Below are 20,978 nucleotides of genomic sequence, written 5' to 3'. Positions count from 1 at the left end.
ATAACCCGTGAAACAGAAGCAATCATCCCAGCTATTTTAGCTTCAAGGCTAGCCAAGGCAGATGCCAAGTCACCTTTTGTAACATAGGTAGACAAAGAGGAATTAGAGGTAGCAACAATATCTGACATGCGTAATGGCTCCAATTGACCAGTTGCTTCAGGTCTCTCAGGGGAAGATAGCACAGCTACGCCCCCTCCACTTCTTTTTCTAGAAGACATTGCTTTAATATAAGGCCCAGAAAGAGAGGCTTTTGCTCACTAAGGCAGACAGACTCCGTGATCCAGCATGCGCCGTTCTCACAGAAAACTACCCTTCTCCAGTTTATTTGCAGCCGTGCCTAAGACCCACAGACTCGCGTGCCTTCAGTCTCCATCTGCTCTGTGTCCCCAGCAAGATCTGGCCTGCAGCTCCAGCAAACAGTTCCAGCCAGTAACTCCACGTTTTAACTGAGCCAGCACCACGTGCACGCTTGTGACGTCAAACGCGCGCGTGCATGATTGCCGTGCGAGAGCATGGCCGGGGGGAGGTATACCGCCTCTTTATAAGACAACAGTGTGTGTGCGCGCACGCATTAGGACATAGCCAAGCTGACCAAAAATCCCCTGAAGGCACAGATCGAAACAGACTAGTGGCCTTTAGTGGTCAAACACAATACTGCAGCAACAGGAGAAATAGTGCAAGTCTTCCCTGCAATCTTTCGAATCTTCAAGGACTGGGTCCCCCTTTTAAATGGGGTCCACACCCTTGGACCTGTAGAGCACCCTGCTGGGAAACTCCTTGGGATAATAAACAGGGTTCCATTATCAGGGTCCAGTGCCCAGGTGGGTCAAGACACTGGCGAAAAAACTGAGGTTCTTCCTGTATGGGAGGGCTTATATGGGAGGAACTTCCTGTCTATTAGTTGCCAGTGTCCATTCACCTAAAGGTAGCGTATAACCCAGATAGTTATTATTACCATCTCTGTGTCCCATGATGTACGATAAAGAAATTACCCTGTTCCAGTAATCGAAGTTTAATCTCTGTTTTCTAAGTACAACTCTCCTCTCCCTCTCCTTGTTCCCTCCCTAGCTGGAAGAAGGACTTGCAGAAGGTTTATACCCCCGAACAATGGTTCCAGGCGTGCAGATTCACCTATGGTATTTTGAGTTGCATTAATCACTGGCAGCTTTCTCAAAAAAATATTTCAACTCAATCCTCGCTATGTTGGCACCACTGTGGTCAGGTAGGCAATCTTTACCACATAATATAGTCCTGCAAAGGTCTAATGAGCTTCTGGAAACAAATATTTGCTCCAATTTCTTCGGTCACTGCTATCCTAAGCCCGCCCAACCCAGCCTTGGCTTTATTGAATCTTGAGATTGAAAAATTTCCCACCTCAGTTTAGATTAGTAGTTGCCCATATACTACTGGCAGCTAAACAAAACACTACTAAACATTGGAGATCGGATGCAGCTTCTAACTTATCTGACATGGTTGTCTCTGTGAATCTTACTTGTCAGTATGAAAAACAAGCAATGTCAATTCATTCTGGTAAATCTGTTAAATTTGAGAAAATATGGCAACCATGGTTGCCCTGGATTAAGTTCTGGTGAATATTATTTTGATATCGTTCTTTGTGGACTCCTTTAGGCTTTGTTTTAGCATGGTATTGTGCTCACCCAGTTCTGTTACGCCAAAAAGGTCCAAGATGGAACAGGGGAGAGCTATAAAATGACAGATCACGACATGGATTCATGGAATGTTTATGAGACAAATTTCAGATGCTTGTTCATGTGGATTTTTTGCTCCATTTATTGTTTTAAAGCATTCATGTAATGTGTATTTTGTATGTACATGGGTTCATATTATAGTATATGTTATATATTCGTTATTGATGTTATATGCATTACACACGGGCATGTTAAATGTTTCTCTCCATGGCATCCATGTTCGTGTTGTTTTTAGTCCTAATTATCCCTATTGACCGACATGTTTTGATTGTTATAATTGCTGCTTGACTTTGTATTTGTCATGTAGCCATTGACAAATTAAATCAATACTTGGCACCAATTTTTCAATCGGTTTATTATCAGCTAATATTCACCTCACTCAAAGTCCCACTGCCCCCCCCCCCCCGATTTTCTTTGTATTATTTTAAAGATTAACTCCACTTTTGTTGAGAAAAAAACATTCCCCTCTGGGTGATCTATGTAGATTGTAACGATTTTCACAAACTTTGTTGCAGATTCCTACCTTTTTTTATTTTGAAGAAAAAGTTGTTTGTCAGTGTCCATGTACAGTGTGAATGAGAATGGGAGTGATTTTAAAATTATCAATCAGCTGCTGCACTTGCAAGATTCTAACAAAAAGTGTCAGGGTCTGAATTTTTTAGACATGATTTATCATTGGGAGTATCTTACCAAAAATGAAGGCATGCCCATAACTCGTATCTTAGTGCAAACTTCTGGGAAAATCAGTAAGCACAATGCTACTAACGAACAAAAGCTACTGGACTGGCTTATAGCCAATACATTTTTACTGTGTCAGCATGTGTGCGCATGCATATCTGGTATGAGTGTGCGTGCATATCTGGTATAGCTACTGCTGAGTTGTTAAAGGACAGGATACAGAGCAATACAGGGTAGAGAGCTTTATTCAATTAGCAAACACTATTTTGTACATGTGTAGTAGCTAAGGACATGAAAAGTTAAAAAAGGTGGCTGGAGCTGGACTTTAATCGTTTCGGAGGGCTGGTTGCAAGCAACTATGCAGAAAAAAATTAGGAGGTCCTCATCTGCATGCTTGTTCCAACTATGTAGCTGAACAAGGGAGATGCAGCTAGTCAGGACTATAGCAAAGCATGACAGCCACAGCAAAAATTAAACAGCATGTCACATTTAGCGGAGAGTACTGCTACCCAACCAGACCCAATCAAGACAATAGGGACAAACTGCAACATATCGCCTCATTGTCAGCTGTTAAACGCCCTCTGAATTGTTTTAACACGTAACTACCCTTTTCAGCAGTTACATTTATTTTGAATCTTCCGTCCAAAATATCTAAGGGCCAATAAAACATGCATAACTTGGATACTATAGCTAGATCTAATGTATCTGGCAGAAAACTTATGATATGCTGCCACAAATAACCCCACTGTGACAAAGCCCTAATGATTTTAAAGTGGTTGTAAAGTTAGAATCAGTGCCACCCCCTCCGTTTCATCAAGATGCAAAGTACTGTGTACATTTTTTTACAATTGTAATCATAAATACCTTTCCTCACAGCACCACTGTGCTGTGACTTGTCCTCCACGGCTCACCGTCCTCCACGGCTCACCTTCCCCAATCTAAGGAGAGCAGTGGGAGGGGCTGAGATTCCCTCTGACACCAGCCGGCCAGCAGAGGGAGGTCACGTGACCGCACATAAGTGCTGAGCAAGAAGGTATTTAGAATTATAATTTTTAAAAAACTGACACACTGTACTTTGTATGTTGATTTTTTTTAAATGTTACTTCCAAGCCACAGGAAATAGCAGTAGGAGGGGAGGGACGGGGAGGAGATCGACTTTCACACATAGGCTTCTGAAATGACAGACAGGGAGGGAGGGGGAAGGGAGAGACTCAAGAGCAGAAAGCATGGTGACAGAGGCAGGTAAACTGACCACCGTCTCAGATCAGCAACCTTGATTACCGTGGTCAGTACACAGAGGGGAACACATGAACAGGCAGAATCAACCAGGTATTTTAGATCAAAGAAAGGAGAAAATTACACTGCAGAAGCACATGCTATAGACCATGCCTTAAAGCGGGGTTCTCCAAACTATTGCCCTCCAGTTGTTCAGGAACTACAATTCCCATCATGCCTAGTGTCATGTCTGTGAATGTCAAAGTTTTACAATGCCTCCTGGGTTGTGTAGTTCCGCAACAGCTGGAAGGCCGTAGTTTGTAGATCCCTGCCTTAAAAGAACAGAAGCTTTTTTTTTCCCTTTTAGGGTTACAACCGCTTTATGACCGCATTTCTACCCCAATGGACTGCCCAATATCTACAGGATGCTCAATGTATGTTTATACAGCACACAAAATACAAACAGGCTGTATTCTGAAAGAATCACTTTAACCACAAAGTGAATTTGCAAATGAAATAAATACAAGAATGAAAAACTCAAAAAGGCGACCAGTAGATTTTTTTACCTGTGTAAGTGCCATTGCGCTATTACACTGATAGTCACCAAATTTTGGCTGCTGGTTTGGAGTGACTGCCAAGGGGGCATTTTCCAATTCAGGAAATGCAGCACTGATCGCTCTTCCAAATATCTCTTGGAGTTGGGCATTGACGTTGATCATACTTTTCACTGACTTGTTTTTTTCTTCTTCAAGACTCTGTAAAAATTTTGAAAAGTATTTAGAAAGAAATTTCTACGTTATCTTAAAAAATACATCAGATGCGGAAATTTCCCCAGTGAACATACAACAGATGCACCTTTAGAAAAGTTTAGTAATGTCAATTTACAATTTTTCAAATATATTTATAAATAGAATATATAAAAAAGGTTGCTCAGGGAACATTAGGTATAGTACAGGTACCAACATCCTAAACTTCATGGTCTCCAGGTATGTCTGGAGAGTTGAGGCAAAGGGATTTTTTAAAGGGTCCCTCTTGGTGCCTGTTTTGGTCTACTGATTGGGTTGACTTAGTCTTTAAAGTAAATATCCTTATATACTTCCTCTGGAATATTTGCAGAATTTGTAGTCTAATGTTATCGACTGAACATCATGTTATGCGCTTATGTTCTTTATTATCATTTATAGCGTTTACTCTTACACTGTCTTTTCTCCTGAAGAAGTGGGCAACCGCGAAACATGTTGTGAGCTTGAATGTCCATATCTACTTTTCTTTCGGAGGTAGTCTTCAATAAGCATCCTCCTGGAAAGGTATAAGGGACTATACAGAGGAACCCTTTTATGCACTCTAAATTAGGGATCGACTGATTATCAGCAAAGCCGATATATTGAGGGCCGATATGTACTTTCCCCGATATATATCGGAATATCGGAATCGGCCCCTGAGGTTACCGATACTGCCGATTTTTTGGGAAAGTGCTTGTACTGGAGTGATGCCTGCAGATAGAGTCATCACCCCGGTACCAGCGTCCATAGCTGATGGTTGGATGTCTTGTAATGACAACTGATGTGGCTGAGAAGCCGCTCGGCTGTCATTACAAGGAGCGGGAGGGGATGTCCACCACCTCCCGCGGCTCACCCGGTCTCTCGTCCCACCGGGAGAACCGGGCAACCAGCCTGCACGGTCGCTGAAGACCCGATAAAAGTCACATTCGGCTCTGATCGGGTGTCCATGTAAACACGAATTCTCTCCTTCCAGACCAGCGCTGAGTGACGTCACTGAGGGGATCCTAACGCGCAGGGCAGGAGGTACTTTTTGGAGCTCTGATTTGCTGCTACCTTGATGTACCGCCTCCCGGAGGCGGGGCTTGGCTGTCAATGTGTCCGGTCCTTTAATGTCGGGTTGTTCAGCTGCCTGCAGGAGAGAGCGCCCTATCTGATAAACAAGGCCACCAAGTTCTATGGGGCGTCTGCCGGGGCTCTCAATGCTGCCGCCTTGGTGAGTCTATGGAGAGACAAGGGGGGTTCCTGTGTACACAGCAGTTCGGCTTCTAGTGGTGCCAGAATGACATCACATCCGGGTACTCGGCATTAGTTAAAAAAAAAATTACAGCATTTAAAACAGCCAAACTTGGCATTTTGAATGCTTTTAAGTGCAGAGGAGGGGTGTGGACCCCCAGATTTCTCCACAAGAGTACCTGTCAAGTGATGATAAAAAAAAAAATTTAAATGTACAAAAATATTGGCCCATATCGGCCAATACCGATATTAAATGGCCAAAATATCGGTATCGGCAACAAAAACCGATATCGGTTGATCACTACTCTGTTTTGTTGGGATTTAAAATTTGCTTGATTTTTTACAAATTGTGTAATGTCTGAGAACGGTACCGAAAAAATTCCTTTGCCCTAACTCTCCAAACATACCTCTCTATATTTATAAATCCTTCTGCACTGTTTTAATCAGTCCGGTTTTCCATCCTGGAACTCTAGGTCTGCCTCCTGGGACATGTGGTAGTACATCATCTGAGGGTGAAGGCACTGAAGATTTAGCCTTCCCAGAATGTATCTGTAAGGCCCTGGTTATATCACCAGTGCCTTACTCAACCAGAAAGTGGAAAAACAATTCTAAGAAAAAGCAATTATTTTTGTTACTCACTGTAAAATCTCTTTCTCGGAGTTAATCAATAGACACAGCTGCTTCTTCTTTATCCATGACCAAACAGGATTTTACAGCCCCACCTACAGGAGTAGGAAACTAGGCAGGAAAAAACTCAGCACCTCCTATGGGCAGTCCTCTCTGGGTATAAAAAACCCCTCTCTGCTATAGGCCTCTAATCAGTCACAAGCAGTGTCAAGGAGAAAAAATCCAATGAGGGGTTGGCGCTGTGTCTGTCAAACGCAGAGAAAGAGATTTTATGGTGAGTAACAAAAAATCCTGTTTTCTCCTAGGTTCACTAACGGACACAGCTGCTTCTTCTTCATCCATGACAAAACAGGGATGTCCCCAAGTAGTGCCATAAATTAGGGGTTGGCAAATCAATGGAGAAAAACCCCAGGGAAACATACCAAACATAACCACCCTAAAAGTTGCCCAGGAATACTAAACAGCCATCTGCAAAACTCAGCGGCCAAATTAGCATCGGAAGATGCCAACACATCCACTTTATAGAACTTAGTATACATGTGCACAGACATCCAAGTCGCCACCTTGCAAACTTGAAAAACAGACGCCTGATGTCAGAACGCCCAGGAGATGCTTACCGCCCTGGTGGAGTGTGCTGTAACAGGGAAGGGAGGTTCCCGTCCCTTAATGGCATAAAACTACACAATTGTCTGCCGAATGCAATGGGAAACAGTGGCAGAAGAGGCCACCAAGCCTTTCTACAGACCATCCGTTAGCACAAAGGGACCTCCGAAAAAAGCGGCTGTCACAGAAAGGTACATGCAAATTGAGCGAACCACGTCCAGAGAATGCAGAGCCACCTCCTTAGGCCGAGGACACAGATGGAAGGACAAGGTCTTCATTTAAATGGAAATCTGACAAGGCCTTCATTTAAGTGGAAATCTGACAACACCTTCGGCAAGAAGGAGGGGGGAGGCTGAAGCACCACCATGTCCTTGTGTAGAACCAGATAAGGAGGCTTACATTACAAAGCAGCCAACTCTGACACACTCCGACCTGAAGAAATAGCTACCAGGAAAGCAATTTTGTGAGAAAGCATAAGCAAGGGAATATCCCGGATGCTCTCAAAGGAAGGCTGCTTTATAACAGACAGAACCAGAATCAAGTCCCACGGTGGCAACGGGGATCGCACAGGGGGAACCACATGGTGAACCCCATGAATAAAAGTGCAAACCAAAGAATGTGTGGCCAAGGGAAGCTGAAAGAAAACCGCCACAGCGAAGACTTCATTGTGCTCAATGCAATCTTCTGATCCACACCTCGAAGGAAGGCCAACACCGAGCCACTGAGAAACGACAATGGAACCCCAAAGCTTTGCACCAACTGATATAAGCTCTCCAGGTGCGATGATAAGTCTTCCCAGAGGTAGACTTACGAGCCTTTAGCATAGTCAGGATCACCGAGCCAGACAACTCCCTGTCCTTTAGAACCTGGCTTTCAACAGCCACGCCATCAAAGCCAGCGACGGTAAAGCAGGGTGGAACACTGGCCCTTGAGATAGAAGGTCCTCTCGAAGAGGTAGCCCCCAGGGAGCGTCCGCCACCAGCCGTACCACATTTGTGTACAATGGACAGTGAAGAAAGTTCGGAGCCACCAGGATCCTTTCAGCCTCTGTCCTGCATAGCAGACGAGGAATCAATCGGAGGGGAGGGAAGGCATAGATGAGATTGTACTGATACCATGGTGCCACTAGCGCATCCATCACGTTTGCCAAGGGATCCAGCAAAAATTGCCACCTTTCCGTTGAGATGGGACGCCAGAAGATGCACATCTGGTGTCCCCCAGCGAAGGCAGAGCTGATAGAACACCTCCTGGTGCAGGGACCACTCGTCCTGATGCAGAGTCTGATGGCTAAGATAATCCTTGCCTGTTTTCGACCCTCGGAATACGTATGTATTGTTGTGCCCCTCTGATGATTGACATATGGGACCACGGTGGCGTTGTCTGACTGGATCCAGTTCGGCATCGAAGCTCCAGAACATTGATGGGCAGTTGAGCATATACCAGAGTCCAGCGAACCTAAGCCGAGTTCGATCCCAGGACTCTGCCCCAGCCCCCCAGGCTGGTATCCGCCGTGACCACAGTTCACCGAAGCCAAAGAAAGGATTCCGTAAGGCCGTTGACCTCAGCCACCAGAGGAGAGAGGCCCTCATCGACCGCCCCAGGACGATTTGCATGTGCAGGGCAGCAGAAGGTCTGTTCTGTTTGGATAAGATTTCCTTCTGCAGGGTTCTTGTATGGAACTAGGCGTTGCAGTACTGCTTTAAAGGTAGGCCTTATTGGGCCCAAAACCCGAATGCAAAAATGCAGGGAGGCCCGCTTCCAAGTCAAGAGTTGCCAGACTGCTGACCAGAGTTTCTTTAATTTGCCTGATGGGAGGGACACCTTGGCCTGTTCTGAATCAAGAATCAGTCCCAGATACTCCAAATCGCTTGGCTGGGATCAAAACCGACTTCCTGAGGTTTAGGATCCACCCGAAGTCTTGTACGCAACGCATTGTGACCTCCACATTGTCCTGCAGGGACGAGCTGGTCTCCGCACGCAGGAGCAAGTCATCCAGATAGCCAATCACAGCGACCCCTTGTCTCAGCAAGGCCAGGACCTTGGTGAACACCCGGGGAGTGGAGGCCACCACCTAGCAAATGGATTTCATTTGGAACTTGTGAACCCGCAAAAGGACATTCAGGTCCTTGAGGCCCAGGATCGGGCGAACTCTGTCCGTCTTGGGAACAGTGAACAGGTTGGAGTAAAACCACCTGATCATCATCTGGGTCAGCAGGGATCACGGGACCAGCGGCGGCAGAGCCCAACTCAGAACAGTCCGAGGATAAGGGAGATGGCGGGGGGCGCTTCCGACTAGCCCTGAACAACCCCGCCACACGAGAAAATAATGACTCAAGGGCAGCCCACAGTGCATGTACAGAAATGAGAGAGAGACAACCCAGAGGCTGCCCAGCAAAGTGAGGGAACCCCAGGGAGGATTCACCAGACCACCAGAGGCTACCACGAGTCTGCCACGTGCCTCTACTGCTGTGAATTGCTCAGGACTGCGCCACTAGGTTCCAGGGACCGCCCCTGCACCATCTGACTTTCAGAACTGAAGGAGAGGTCACCCCCGCAGGCTACATGAAAATGGTCGCTTAGGACTGCCCCCAGCAGCTCTCCCAGCCCATGCAGGCACTTTGGGCTCAGGGAAAAGGGCTGCCAAGCATGCCCAGTGTAAAATGTCTCCCAAAAAACAGGGAAAATGGCGGCTGGGGTTTCGGGATAATGACCACAGGCCAAATAGATCTATGTGGTGGCCAAGAGAACCCTTACTGGACCCAAAGGCAAGTAGAGACCCTTACACCCCATAGCAGCAGCACTAGCCCCCCTCCCCAGCCCAGGGAACCCTTGAGCAGCAGCCAGACAGGTGACTGCATAGCATCACCAGGGCAACGGGGCCCAGAAACTCCCAGAAGTAGCTGAAGCATGATGCACGCCAGTCAGCAAGCTTTAAACTTACAGGACCCAGTAAGCTGCCATAAGGGTAACTGGGGGTAGGAGAGGAGGGGACCCCTGTCGGGATTATTGGGGGTAATTAACTAATAGAATAAAAATGGATTTAAAAAGCCATGTATATTTCATCTTATGCATATAAGATTCTGAACAGTGCAGCGTCCATTTTGTTCAAGGTGAATGAAAGTTCATATGTTCATTTGCAAAATGTCTCTTACAAGAGAAAGTAGAATTTCAACAGAGGTCTTTGTATTTCTTCTAAGATCGTAAATAAGATTTACATAGACACCTCTTCAGATAAGACATAATGGTAATGCCAGTCTGTCTGTAATTATTTAACAATGGACAATACCCCAGTATACTCTAGCAGACATTTAAAATGAACTATATATGTTTTTAAAGATACATTATTATGCGTGAGAAGATAATAGCCATAATTATGTCATTATATTATGTAAGGCATATACATATATATTTAGGAATGTTAGATCACATTTTGGGTTGATATTCTTACAGTAGTAATCTTACTTACATTTCTTTTAAGTGTAAGAACATGTGTATATTGTCACTAATTACCTCATTTCAGAGAAGTTTGTGTTTAAGTGTTCAAGGTATCGTAAATTTTCCAATCCTAGACTAAATGTCTGACAGTTATGTCAGAATTCAAATAATTAATGGACTTTCACTAGCAAGAGGTCAATAAGGTCATCAGATAACAATATGTTATAATTGTTCCTAAACACAAAATCTAATGAACGGTATAATACTGCCATCTGTGGAGATAATACCAAATGCAGTATTGGGATAATTTAGATATTTCCAATATAGGAATATTATATTGTATTAAAAATATAATTATTGAAATGGCATTACTTGCCAGGGTGAATGATGGAGATTAGATGGACATTTATGTATGTACTGGGAGTATGGACAAAGTTTTATGTTGTGTTTTATAGTTACTCTTGAACATAGAGAAATCATCCTTGAATTTTATTATACAAAACATTGGGTTAATTATCAAAAGAGGTGTGACTCTGACCTCACCAGTTAAGGTATAGAATATCCCAACCAATGGGGATAATGTTTCATCCCTCTGGGTTTAACTTATGGTAATTTTAATAGCCATTTGTTCATACCATATAAAAGGAACAACCCAGATGAGACACATTACATTTGCCCAACATACAATATACATACATCACACACACTACTACATCCCTCGATATACTCATCCAGACATACTCCATCTTGCTCCATCATTCATCTGAAACTTTGAGGGACGCCAAACGAAACTCCTCCCTCACTGGCATCCATCTTAAGACTCTGGTAACGACCATTTGAAGCTAGCAGCCATCTTAAGTTTGGTAAATATAACTTTGCTGTGTTATTTGATTTTATTCAATATTGTTTATTTCCTTCCTTATATGTTTTATATTGCATATTTAAGGGTAATAAGATTACAATCCCAGCCGTATAAACCATAGTAGATTTTTCTCTAAAAAGCTGATTTTTGTTTTTATACATTTTTATTAATATCAGATTTAGTGCATTATTTGCAATTTTATGTCTTCCGTTTTGCGTGGCTTATTCTCACTTTATCTGCAGTTAAGTGACTTTCGGCTATGCGATTCGCAGACAATTGTGGTCTGTTTATATAGAAGACATACCTATGGTTTATGCTATACCTGGAGAAATGGTAATCTTACTTTCGTTTTGCTTTCACTTTGTTTCAGTTTACTTTCATTATTGAGCTAAACATCACATTGCATTAATTGTTTGAAGTTAGTATTTTCTGTAGAGTTGTTTCTTTGTGTCATTTTCATTTTTGATCATATATTGTAATTACATGTCTTGTGAATAAATATTTGTAACAATGTTACTTATATGAAAAAGAAAATAGAATCGATATATACTCAGCTGTACATCAAGTAAACCGGTTCCAAAAACCCTCCCTAAAAAAAGTAGAAAAATAAATATCAACATACCTTGCGCAGAATGTTCAAACGGTACTTCAGCTTGGCGTTTTCTTCCCTCAAGGCCTCTAAGTTAGGAGAGTTTCCCACAAATGCAAAGTTTCTGAGCAGCTCTATCTCAGCAGTCAGAGACTTGATCTCGGTTTCCTAGTAAATTAGGACACAAAATGTAAACAGTGAAGAGATAAAATGTAATACACTACGTCAAAATGAACATAATAGGAAAAATAGGATAATAGGGAAAAGAAAAATAAATGACATGTTCCCTGCTTCAGCACCTTTATAAATGTTGTAACAAAGAGCAAAACTGGAATCCTATTCTCGATTTTGCAAGTAAAATTGTTAAAGGACCATATTTGTGTTGGGAAAACAAGTCTGCAAAAGCCTTTATTTAACCACTTCTGAAGAAAATCAATAATGACGGGGGCACGTGGAAAAGTACTTGTTTCTAAAATGAATACATATCTATACAAAGGGCCCTAAATGAATAAACCTAAACGTAAGAAGAATGGTAATTTAGTGAAGAAAATAAATATAAATGCAGAATAAAGAGTTAGCAAAAGAAATGTTTCTTAAAAAAAGTTTTGGGGAGCAAAGCAAAAATAAATAACGAACCATCTTGCACTCAAAATTAGTTTTAAATGTCCATCTTTATCAATCTTCTTAGTTGTGTAATTAAACTTCCATAGTAAAAAGAAAGAGCCAAGTGCTATAAATAGAAGTTCAGTGCAGTCCGTGCTCCCCTCCTGTATGCCCACTCACTCACCAGCTACTATGGATCCCCATGACAGGAGTCATTCCCACTTGTGTGAACATCTTGGATTGCTGGGCTTTGTAGTCCTTCTTTGTGGGTCCTTGTTTGTGGGCAATGGAATGCTCATATATGGTTAATGAATCGCAGAAACAAGGGAATATAGCTTAATTCCGTTTATTTTTAAAATTAAAAGTATAAAATATTCACTTATATTGTACAAAAATTTTCAAGCATAAAACTGGAAGTAAACCATGACATGCGTCTCACCGGCCTGAAATGACGTCACCATCGGTCACTGACGCGTTTCGTTCCTCCCACAGGGCCTTTCGTTCCTCCCACAGGGCGTTATCAAAGGTTATCTATGGGTGGTGTAGTGTATACAGTAAGCTTATATTGTGTAACTCCTCCCTCCCACACCTGATTCTTATTACGCTTCATAATCTCATTTCCTATATGAAGAAGTAATATCCTCTTCCTGTTCTCGTCTTACCTGGGTGTAGCAAGATTCACATCCTGTGCAATCTTCCATCTTAGTACACACAAGACACCTTCTAGTGTTTATTAACAAATCTCTGACTAAAGTTATATATATATATATATATATATATATATATATATATATATATATATATATATAGTTATATAAACTATAGTCAGAGATTTAATACAGCGCAATAATAAACACTAGAATGTGTCTTGGGTGTACTAAGATGAGGATTGCACAGGAGGTGAAGTTTGGTACACCCAGGAAAGACGAGAACAGGAAGAGGATATTACGTCATTATATAGGAAATGAGGATATCAATAGCAATAGGAATCAGGTGTAGGATGGAGGAGTAGCACAATATAAGCTTATACACCACCCAGGAATAACCTTTGATAACACTCCGTGGGAGGGACAAAATGCATCAGTTGACCGTGGGTGGTGACTTCATTTCTGGCCGGTGAGACGCATGTCGCAGTTTACTTTTGTACAATGTGACTGGATATTTTACACTATTGATTTTGTGGGTGTACAGTGTAAATTTGCTGTCCCCTCAAAATTACTCCACACACAACCATTAATGTCTAAACCGCTGGCAACAAAAGTGAGTATACCCCATAAGTGAACAAGTCCAAATTGGGCCCAATTAGCCATCTTGCCATCCTGGCGTCATGTGACTCGTTAGTGTTATAAGGTCTCGGGTGTGAATGGGGGAGCAGGTGTGGTAAATTTGGTGTTATCCCTCTCACTCTCTCATACTGGTCACTGGAAGTTCAACATGGCACCTCATGGCAAAGAACTCTCTGAGGATCTGAAAAAAAAAAAAAAATTGTTGCTCTACATAAAGATGGACTAGGCTACAAAAAGACTGCCAAGACCCTGAAACTGAGCCGCAGCACAGTGGCCAAGACTATACAGCGGTTTAACCGGACAGGTTCCACTCAGAACAAGCCTCGCCATGGTCGACCAAAGAAGTTGAGTGCACATGCTCAATGTCATATCCAGAGGTTGTCTTTGGGAAATAGACATACGAGTGCTGCCAGCATTGCTGCAGAGGTTAAGGGGGTGGGGGGTAAGCCTGTCAGTGCTCAGACCATACGCCACACACTGAATCAAATTGGTCTGCATGGCTGTCGTCCCAAACGGAAGCCTCTTCTAAAGATGATGCACAAGAAAACCTGCAAACAGTTTGCTGAAGACAAGCTGACTAAGGACATGGATTACTGGAGCCATGTCCTGTGGTCTGATGAGACCAAGATAAACTTATTTGGTTCAGATGGTGTCAAGCGTGTGTGGCGGCAACCAGGTGAGGAGTACAAAGACAAGTGTGTCTTGCCTACAGTCAAGCATGGTGGTGGGAGTGTCATGGTCTGGGGCTGCATGAGTGCTGCCGGCACTGGGGAGCTACAGTTCATTGAGGGAACCATGAATGCCAACATGTACTGTGACATACTGAAGCAGAGCATGATCCCCTCCCTTCGGAGATTGAGCCGCAGGGCAGTATTCCAACATGATAACGACCCCAAACACACCGCCAAGATGACCACTGCCTTGCTAAAGGAGCTGAGGGGAAAGGTGGACTCCAGACTTGGGTCTCCAGACCTAAACCCTATTGAGCATCTGTGGGGCATCCTCAAATGGAAGGTGAAGGAGCACAAGGTCTCTAGCATCCACCAGCTCTATGATGTCTAAAAAAGGTGTCTGAAGCTGAAAGACCCCAACCACCCGCCCGGCGCTTATGGATAAATATGACCGTATTTAGGGATAAAATTATAAATATCTAAAATATTGTATTAAAGTATTTTAAATAATCATATAAAATCATGTGTATCCTTGCTGTACACTAGCAGCCACTGTAAGTAAGCTCTATGATGTCGTCATGGAGGATTGGAAGGACTCCAGTGGCAACCTGTGAAGCTCTGGTGAACTCCATGCCCAAGAGGGTTAAGGCAGTGCTAGAAAATAATAGTGGCCACACAAAAAATTGACACTTTGAACCCAATTTAGACATTTCCACTTAGGGGTGTACTCACTTTTGTTGGCAGTGGTTTAGACATTAATGGCTATGTGTTGAGTTTTTTTGAGGGGACAGCTAATTTAGAGCCCATTCACATTAGGCGACTTATCAGCCTAACAAGTCGCGGTATGTCGCGGTCCATTGAGTAGTACAGGACCCGTTCTAATAGGAGCGACACAAGTCGCTCCGACTTAGAAAAAGGGTCCTGTACTACTTTGGGGCGACCTCGGAGCGACTTGCATAGACTTCCATTATGTGAAGTTTCTACAGGTCGCCCCCCGAAGTCGTGTCGCCTCAATGTGAATGGGCTCTTACTGTTAGTCCCCATTCACAATAGCGCGACTTGGTCGCCTGACAAGTCGCGGTGGGTCGCTCGCCATTGAATAGTACAGGACCCGTTCTAATAGGAGCGACACAAGTCGCTCCGACTTAGAAAAAGGGTCCTGTACTACTTTGGGGCGACCTGGAGGCGACTTGCATTGACTTCAATGATATGAAGTCCGTGCATGTCGCGCCAAGGTCACCCCAGCAAGTCGCGTCGCCCCTGTCTGAACGGGGTCTTATACAAGCTGTACACTCACTACTTTACATTGTAGCAAAGTGTAATTTCTTCAGTGTTGTCACATGAAAAGATATAATAAAATATTTACATAAATGTGAGGGGTGTACTCACTTTTGTGACATACTGTATGAGCATCCCATTGCCTACAAAGAAGGCCTACAAAGCCCAGCAATCCTAGATATTCACACAAGCACAAATTACTCCTGTCATGAGGGTCCATAGTAGCTGGTGAGTGATGGGCACACCGGAGGGGAGCAAGGACTGCACTGAACTTATGTTTACAGCACTGGCACTTTTTCTCACAATGGAAGTTGAATTACACAACTAAGAAGACTGATAAAGATGGACATTTATTTGGAAATTTGATGCATTTGATAACCTAACCTATTGTGTTTATGCATTTGGTATTTATTTATATGAGATTAGCACCAGGATTGGGTATCCAGTAGTAATCTTTAAATGTTTCCTGACTTAAAGGCACAAAACCTTTCAGAGAAGCAACCCTATTTGCAATATATATATATATTTACTATATTTTGTTTAATTTATTTACACAATTTTGATTTAGTGCCGGGTCACACTTGTGCGATGCGGGAAGGCTGCGAATTCGCAGCCTGTTCTCGCATCGCAAACGCACATCTGGCAGTTCACACTGCCATATGCGATACGCAGGGGGGTCAATTAAATGTTAACGACACCCCCAGTTTGATCGCATATCGCAGTGCGATCCGATCCTGAGGCGGCTGAAAAAAAGGGTCATGTGCGACTTTTGCGCGGGTGTAGTGCGAATTTAGCCATACAAAGTGTATGGCTGAATTCCCACTGCACATTCGATCGCATGTAATGAAGGAGCAGTGCGTTCCGATATTACATGCGATCGCCGCACACGCTATAGTGTGAACCGGCACTTATTACACATCCTAAGCACAGGAATATATATTAGTGTGTCATTATATATTGTGTGCGCATAAATATATATAGGGCTGAAACAACTAATCGATTATGAAAATAGTTGTCAACTAGTTTCATAATCGATTAGTTGGTCAGCCGATTAATTTGCCTGCATACAGAATGCATTATTTGTTTACCCATCAGGAAATACAGTGCAGCACACATACAGCTCACTACACCCTCAACGCAGGTCGGTATACACAGTGCAGCACACCTACATTTCAGTACACCCTCCATACATGTCAGTATACACAGTGTAGCACACACATAGCTCAGTAACCATCCATTAGAGATGGGTTTGAGCGTGTTTGGGATCCCACCTGCCCAATTCAGCCAGGAAGCCGACACTGCACACGGCTAATCACAGGCAGTGAGACATTTCCTGATCTGTGCAGCTGCGGATCAGGATCTGTCTCACTGCCTGTCTCGGTGTCGGCGGGATCCTGAACACGCCCGAGCCCATTCCTACCCTCCATACATGTCAGTAAACACAGTGCAGCACACATACAGCTCAGTACACCCTTCATACATGTCAGTATACACAGTGCAGCACACATACTAGGGATGCACCGAAATTATCGGCCGAAAATGGGCCTATCCCATTTCAGCCGAAAATGGGTTAAAAATGCCGAAATGAATGGCCGCCGTGAGAAAGGAGGAGGGCGCAGCGCAGGTTTAAAAAGTCCCGCCTCTGGCCGGCCGCCCGCCTCTCAATGATGTCCCTACTACTATGATCTGTGTATGAATGAACTGACACACCGGGCGGGAGGGCGAGCGAGCGGCCGCTAATAGATGTAACTTCACTTCCCCGTCATGCGGGTATCTCCTCTGACAGGGAAGTGAAGTGCTCACATAGTTACAGTTATTAGCGGCCACTCCCCCCGCCCTCCCGCCCGGTGTGTCACTTCATTCATGCACAGATCGTAAAAGTAGTGACATCACCGGGAGGCGGGCGGCCGGCCAGAGGCGGGACTTTTGAATGAAGGACACCGGAGGAGCACTCAGCAGAGTGAGAGTAAGGAGATTGAATCGTTGGGATAGGGAGGGACGCTGAGGCAGAGGGGGGGAGGGTGTACTGCCGAGGGGGGCGCTGAGGCAGTGGGGGGGGGGGGGGAGCTGAGGCAGCTTACCAATGGTATTAGTATTATGCAGCATGAGGGGGTTAATGTATTGTCACTGCTGGTCACTGATGCATTAGTGACCGACAAGTGGCAGTTAATTAACCTCTTTGTGCTGCATTAGTGCAACCAGTGTTAATTAACACTGATACTGGTTACACTAATGCAGCACAAAGGGGTTAATTAACTTCCACTGGTCGGTCACTAATGCATCAGTGACCAGCAGTGGCAATACATTAACCCCTTCATGCTTCATAATACTAATACCATCGGTTTCGGTGCATCCCTAGTTGACACCATTAACTATGGAAACCAACTTTGGCTGGGTGTCTTCTTTAGAGACCTTAGGCAAAATAGTTTTCTCCCAATGCTACAGTTACCATTCACAAATGTGTATATTGTGATTATATGCCCTCTTAGGGCTCTTTCACACGGGCGTTCCGATCAGATCCGCCTGTCAGTTTTTAGGCGGATCTGATCGGATGCCCCATTCAGCCCTATGGAGCAGCGGATGTCAGCGGTGACATGTCCGCTAACACCCGCTGCCATCCGCATCCGATCCTGTCCGTGAAATCCGGACGGATGGAAACCCTATTTTCCATCCGTCCTGGGGATCGGATCGGATGAGAGCTGACAGGCGATTCCCCATAGAGAGCAGCGGGGGCTGTGACACCTCCCTCTCCGCACTGCAAGCGGAGACGGAGCTGTCATCCGCCGGCTCAGCGGGGATCGCGGATCGATCCCCGCTGAGCAGCACGGATCCGCCTACGGAGGCGGACCGTGTGAAAGAGCCCATAAGAGCCTCTTTTCCAGGAAAAATAAGTGTATTGTTTGAAGTTGTCTAAGTGCCAGTTCACATTCGTGCGATCACAGAGATCGCGTGTTATTCGGAAGGTGCACTGCTCCTAAAATTACATGCGATGTCTGTGCGGTGCAAATTCAGCCATACCGTTTGTATAGCTGAATTCGCACTGCAATCGCACTAAACACGCACAGGACCCTTTTTTTAATCCGCAGCAGAATCGGATTGTATGGTGGTTCACACTAGTGTGATCCGATTCTGTGCGAACTTGCAGATCTTACTGCGATATGCGATATCAACTGGGGGTGTCAAACTTTTAATTGACACCCCCTGCGTATCGCATATGGCAGTGTGAACTGCCAGGGGTGCGGATGCGATGCGGGAACACGCTGTATATTCTCAGCCTTCCCGCATCGCACAAATGTGAACGGGGACTCGTATACGAGGTTCTACAGCCTCCTGATTAGCTTTGTTACCCTTCTCAAGAATGTAAATAATAAAAGTAAAACAAAATCAAAACATTTTAAAGCATCCCGTCAACTCATGTTCATGTGCAAATGCCAACGCGCCTGCACAAGGTAATGGTGATCATCAGAAGTGAGATTTATCTACACTGATAATCTGTAAAGGCTTTTTTTTTATTAAAGATTTTCAACATACAAAATTTATTAATACATTAATACCATCCCGCCCTTAATTGGGGGGATATAGCTATGTGCATATACCAATCTTAATTTTTCCCCTCCCCACCTCTCCTCCCTCTTTCGGAAGACAATTAATAAGCCCTTAATTCTCCTTTTTATAGTCTTGCCATACCTCCCAAATCTCTACTCTGTTTTCATACTCTTGATCCTGTTCACCCCAGGGTCTAAATAGTTCTAGTTTCTTATTTTCTCCACCCGTAATATCCAATCTTTATATGAAGGAGCTTCTGTTTTCTTCCAATTTAGTGGAATTAAGCTTTTCGCTGAGTTAAGCAGGTGGGGGATTAAGGTTTTTTTTATAAAGTTTAAGCGACATTGTCGTCCCGTGGAAAAGACATCCATGGATCTTCTTTAACTTCTATATTGGTAATTCTTTTAATTAATGAAAGAACCTCCTTCCAATATATCTTTATTTTTGGGCAATCCCACCAAATGTGTGCCATTGTTCCCATTTCCTGACAACCTCTCTAGCAGAGTTTTGAAGTCTCCAGATGGTATCTCCCCACTTTACCTGGGGTTTTATACCATCTGGAGAGCAATTTGCGGATTTATGGGCCAACCTAATGCATTTGTCCCACTGGAGTCCCACCCTTTGAGCCCCTAGTTCGCTCTCCCATTTCTCCAACATTGGGGAGCCCACCTGCTGCTCAACCCTATTCAGAATTTTGTATATATGAGATGTTATTCTTATTTTTTTCGGATGTGCATATTTGTTCGAATGAGTTGAGATCATTTATTCCTCTTATTGGTTGGGGGAGGGATGCTACAAAATGTCTAACTTGACGATACCTCCACTCGTCCAAGTTCCAATTGATTTTCTTTATTTTAAGCTCAGATAGAGTATGTATTTTTCCCTTCTCCATTATGTCTTTTAATCTTATATCTCAGTCTCCATCTGTAAAGGCTTTTAAAGTGCCACCTATTGGATAATTTAATGTACTGTACTGTAGTTTGTTGCCATTCCACGGGCGTACACTATTTTAAAGAGTGAGATGTTAGGTACCGTTTTACTCAGTGTAACATTTATTTATTTTTTTGTGTGACATAAACGGCATTTATGGGTTGGCTTATATAAATCCCGGATTTGAATACAATTAAAATATTGTTGGGGGGAGGGGGGGGGTGTATTTAAAGCTGGCAGACCATGTAAGGAACCCACAAACATTTTGAAACTCAAGGAATTATGCATACAGAAGTGGTAAAACATTTCACAAAGTTGATGTCAGAGTGGTGGAAAGTTGTTCAATATGCCAATCAAGTCATTTTTGCTAAAGGAGGGCAATACCAGCTTCTCAAGCCAAGGGTGGAAAATGTAAGTAAACAGTACACCATTACATCTATGGATATATTTGTTGAATAAATGACTAAAGGTATAGTGGCCATTTGCGCTTTTATTTAAGTATATTATAGAGCTGCACGATTCTGGATAAAATGAGAATCGCAATTTTTTTTCCTTAGAATAAAGATCATGATTCTCGGCGTAACCATTTTTCACATTATACAAAAAAATTGGGCTAACTTTACCGTTTCGTTTTTTTTAAAATTCATTAACCACTTGCCGACTGCCACACGACTATATACGGCGGCAGTCAGCCCCTCACAGGCAGTGATGTAGTCCTACGTCACTAGCCTGTGAGGCTCTAGGGAGCGAACGCGCGCCGCCAGAGGCACGCTCCCGCTCGCTCACGGACCCCCCCCCACGCGATCGTCGGTTACACTGGGAGAAAGGCAGGCGGCTAATGTAAACAAAGCCACCTGTCTTTCTCCCTTTGTAACAGCAGAGATCATACGGTCCTGCTATGTAGGACCGTAGATCTCTGCTGTTACATGAA

General features: G+C 43.8%; 1 protein-coding gene across 1 annotated transcript in view; it reads right to left on the bottom strand.

Moving 5' to 3' along the window:
• Window positions 1–20,978, bottom strand: part of RARS1 (arginyl-tRNA synthetase 1) — a 233,797-nt gene that overhangs the window by 198,974 nt on the left and 13,845 nt on the right. The window contains exons 2-3 of the mRNA XM_082252882.1: window positions 11,767–11,901; window positions 4,169–4,357 (exon numbers count right to left, since the gene is read on the bottom strand). Of these exons, the coding sequence (XP_082109008.1) occupies window positions 4,169–4,357; window positions 11,767–11,901 (324 nt within the window). The remainder of the gene's footprint in view (window positions 1–4,168; window positions 4,358–11,766; window positions 11,902–20,978) is intronic.

This window comes from Pelophylax lessonae (genome assembly GCF_965119305.1).
Source record: "Pelophylax lessonae genome assembly, chromosome: 4".
Classification (NCBI taxonomy): Eukaryota; Metazoa; Chordata; class Amphibia; order Anura; family Ranidae; genus Pelophylax; species Pelophylax lessonae.
This window is presented reverse-complemented; position numbering and strand designations above follow the sequence as displayed.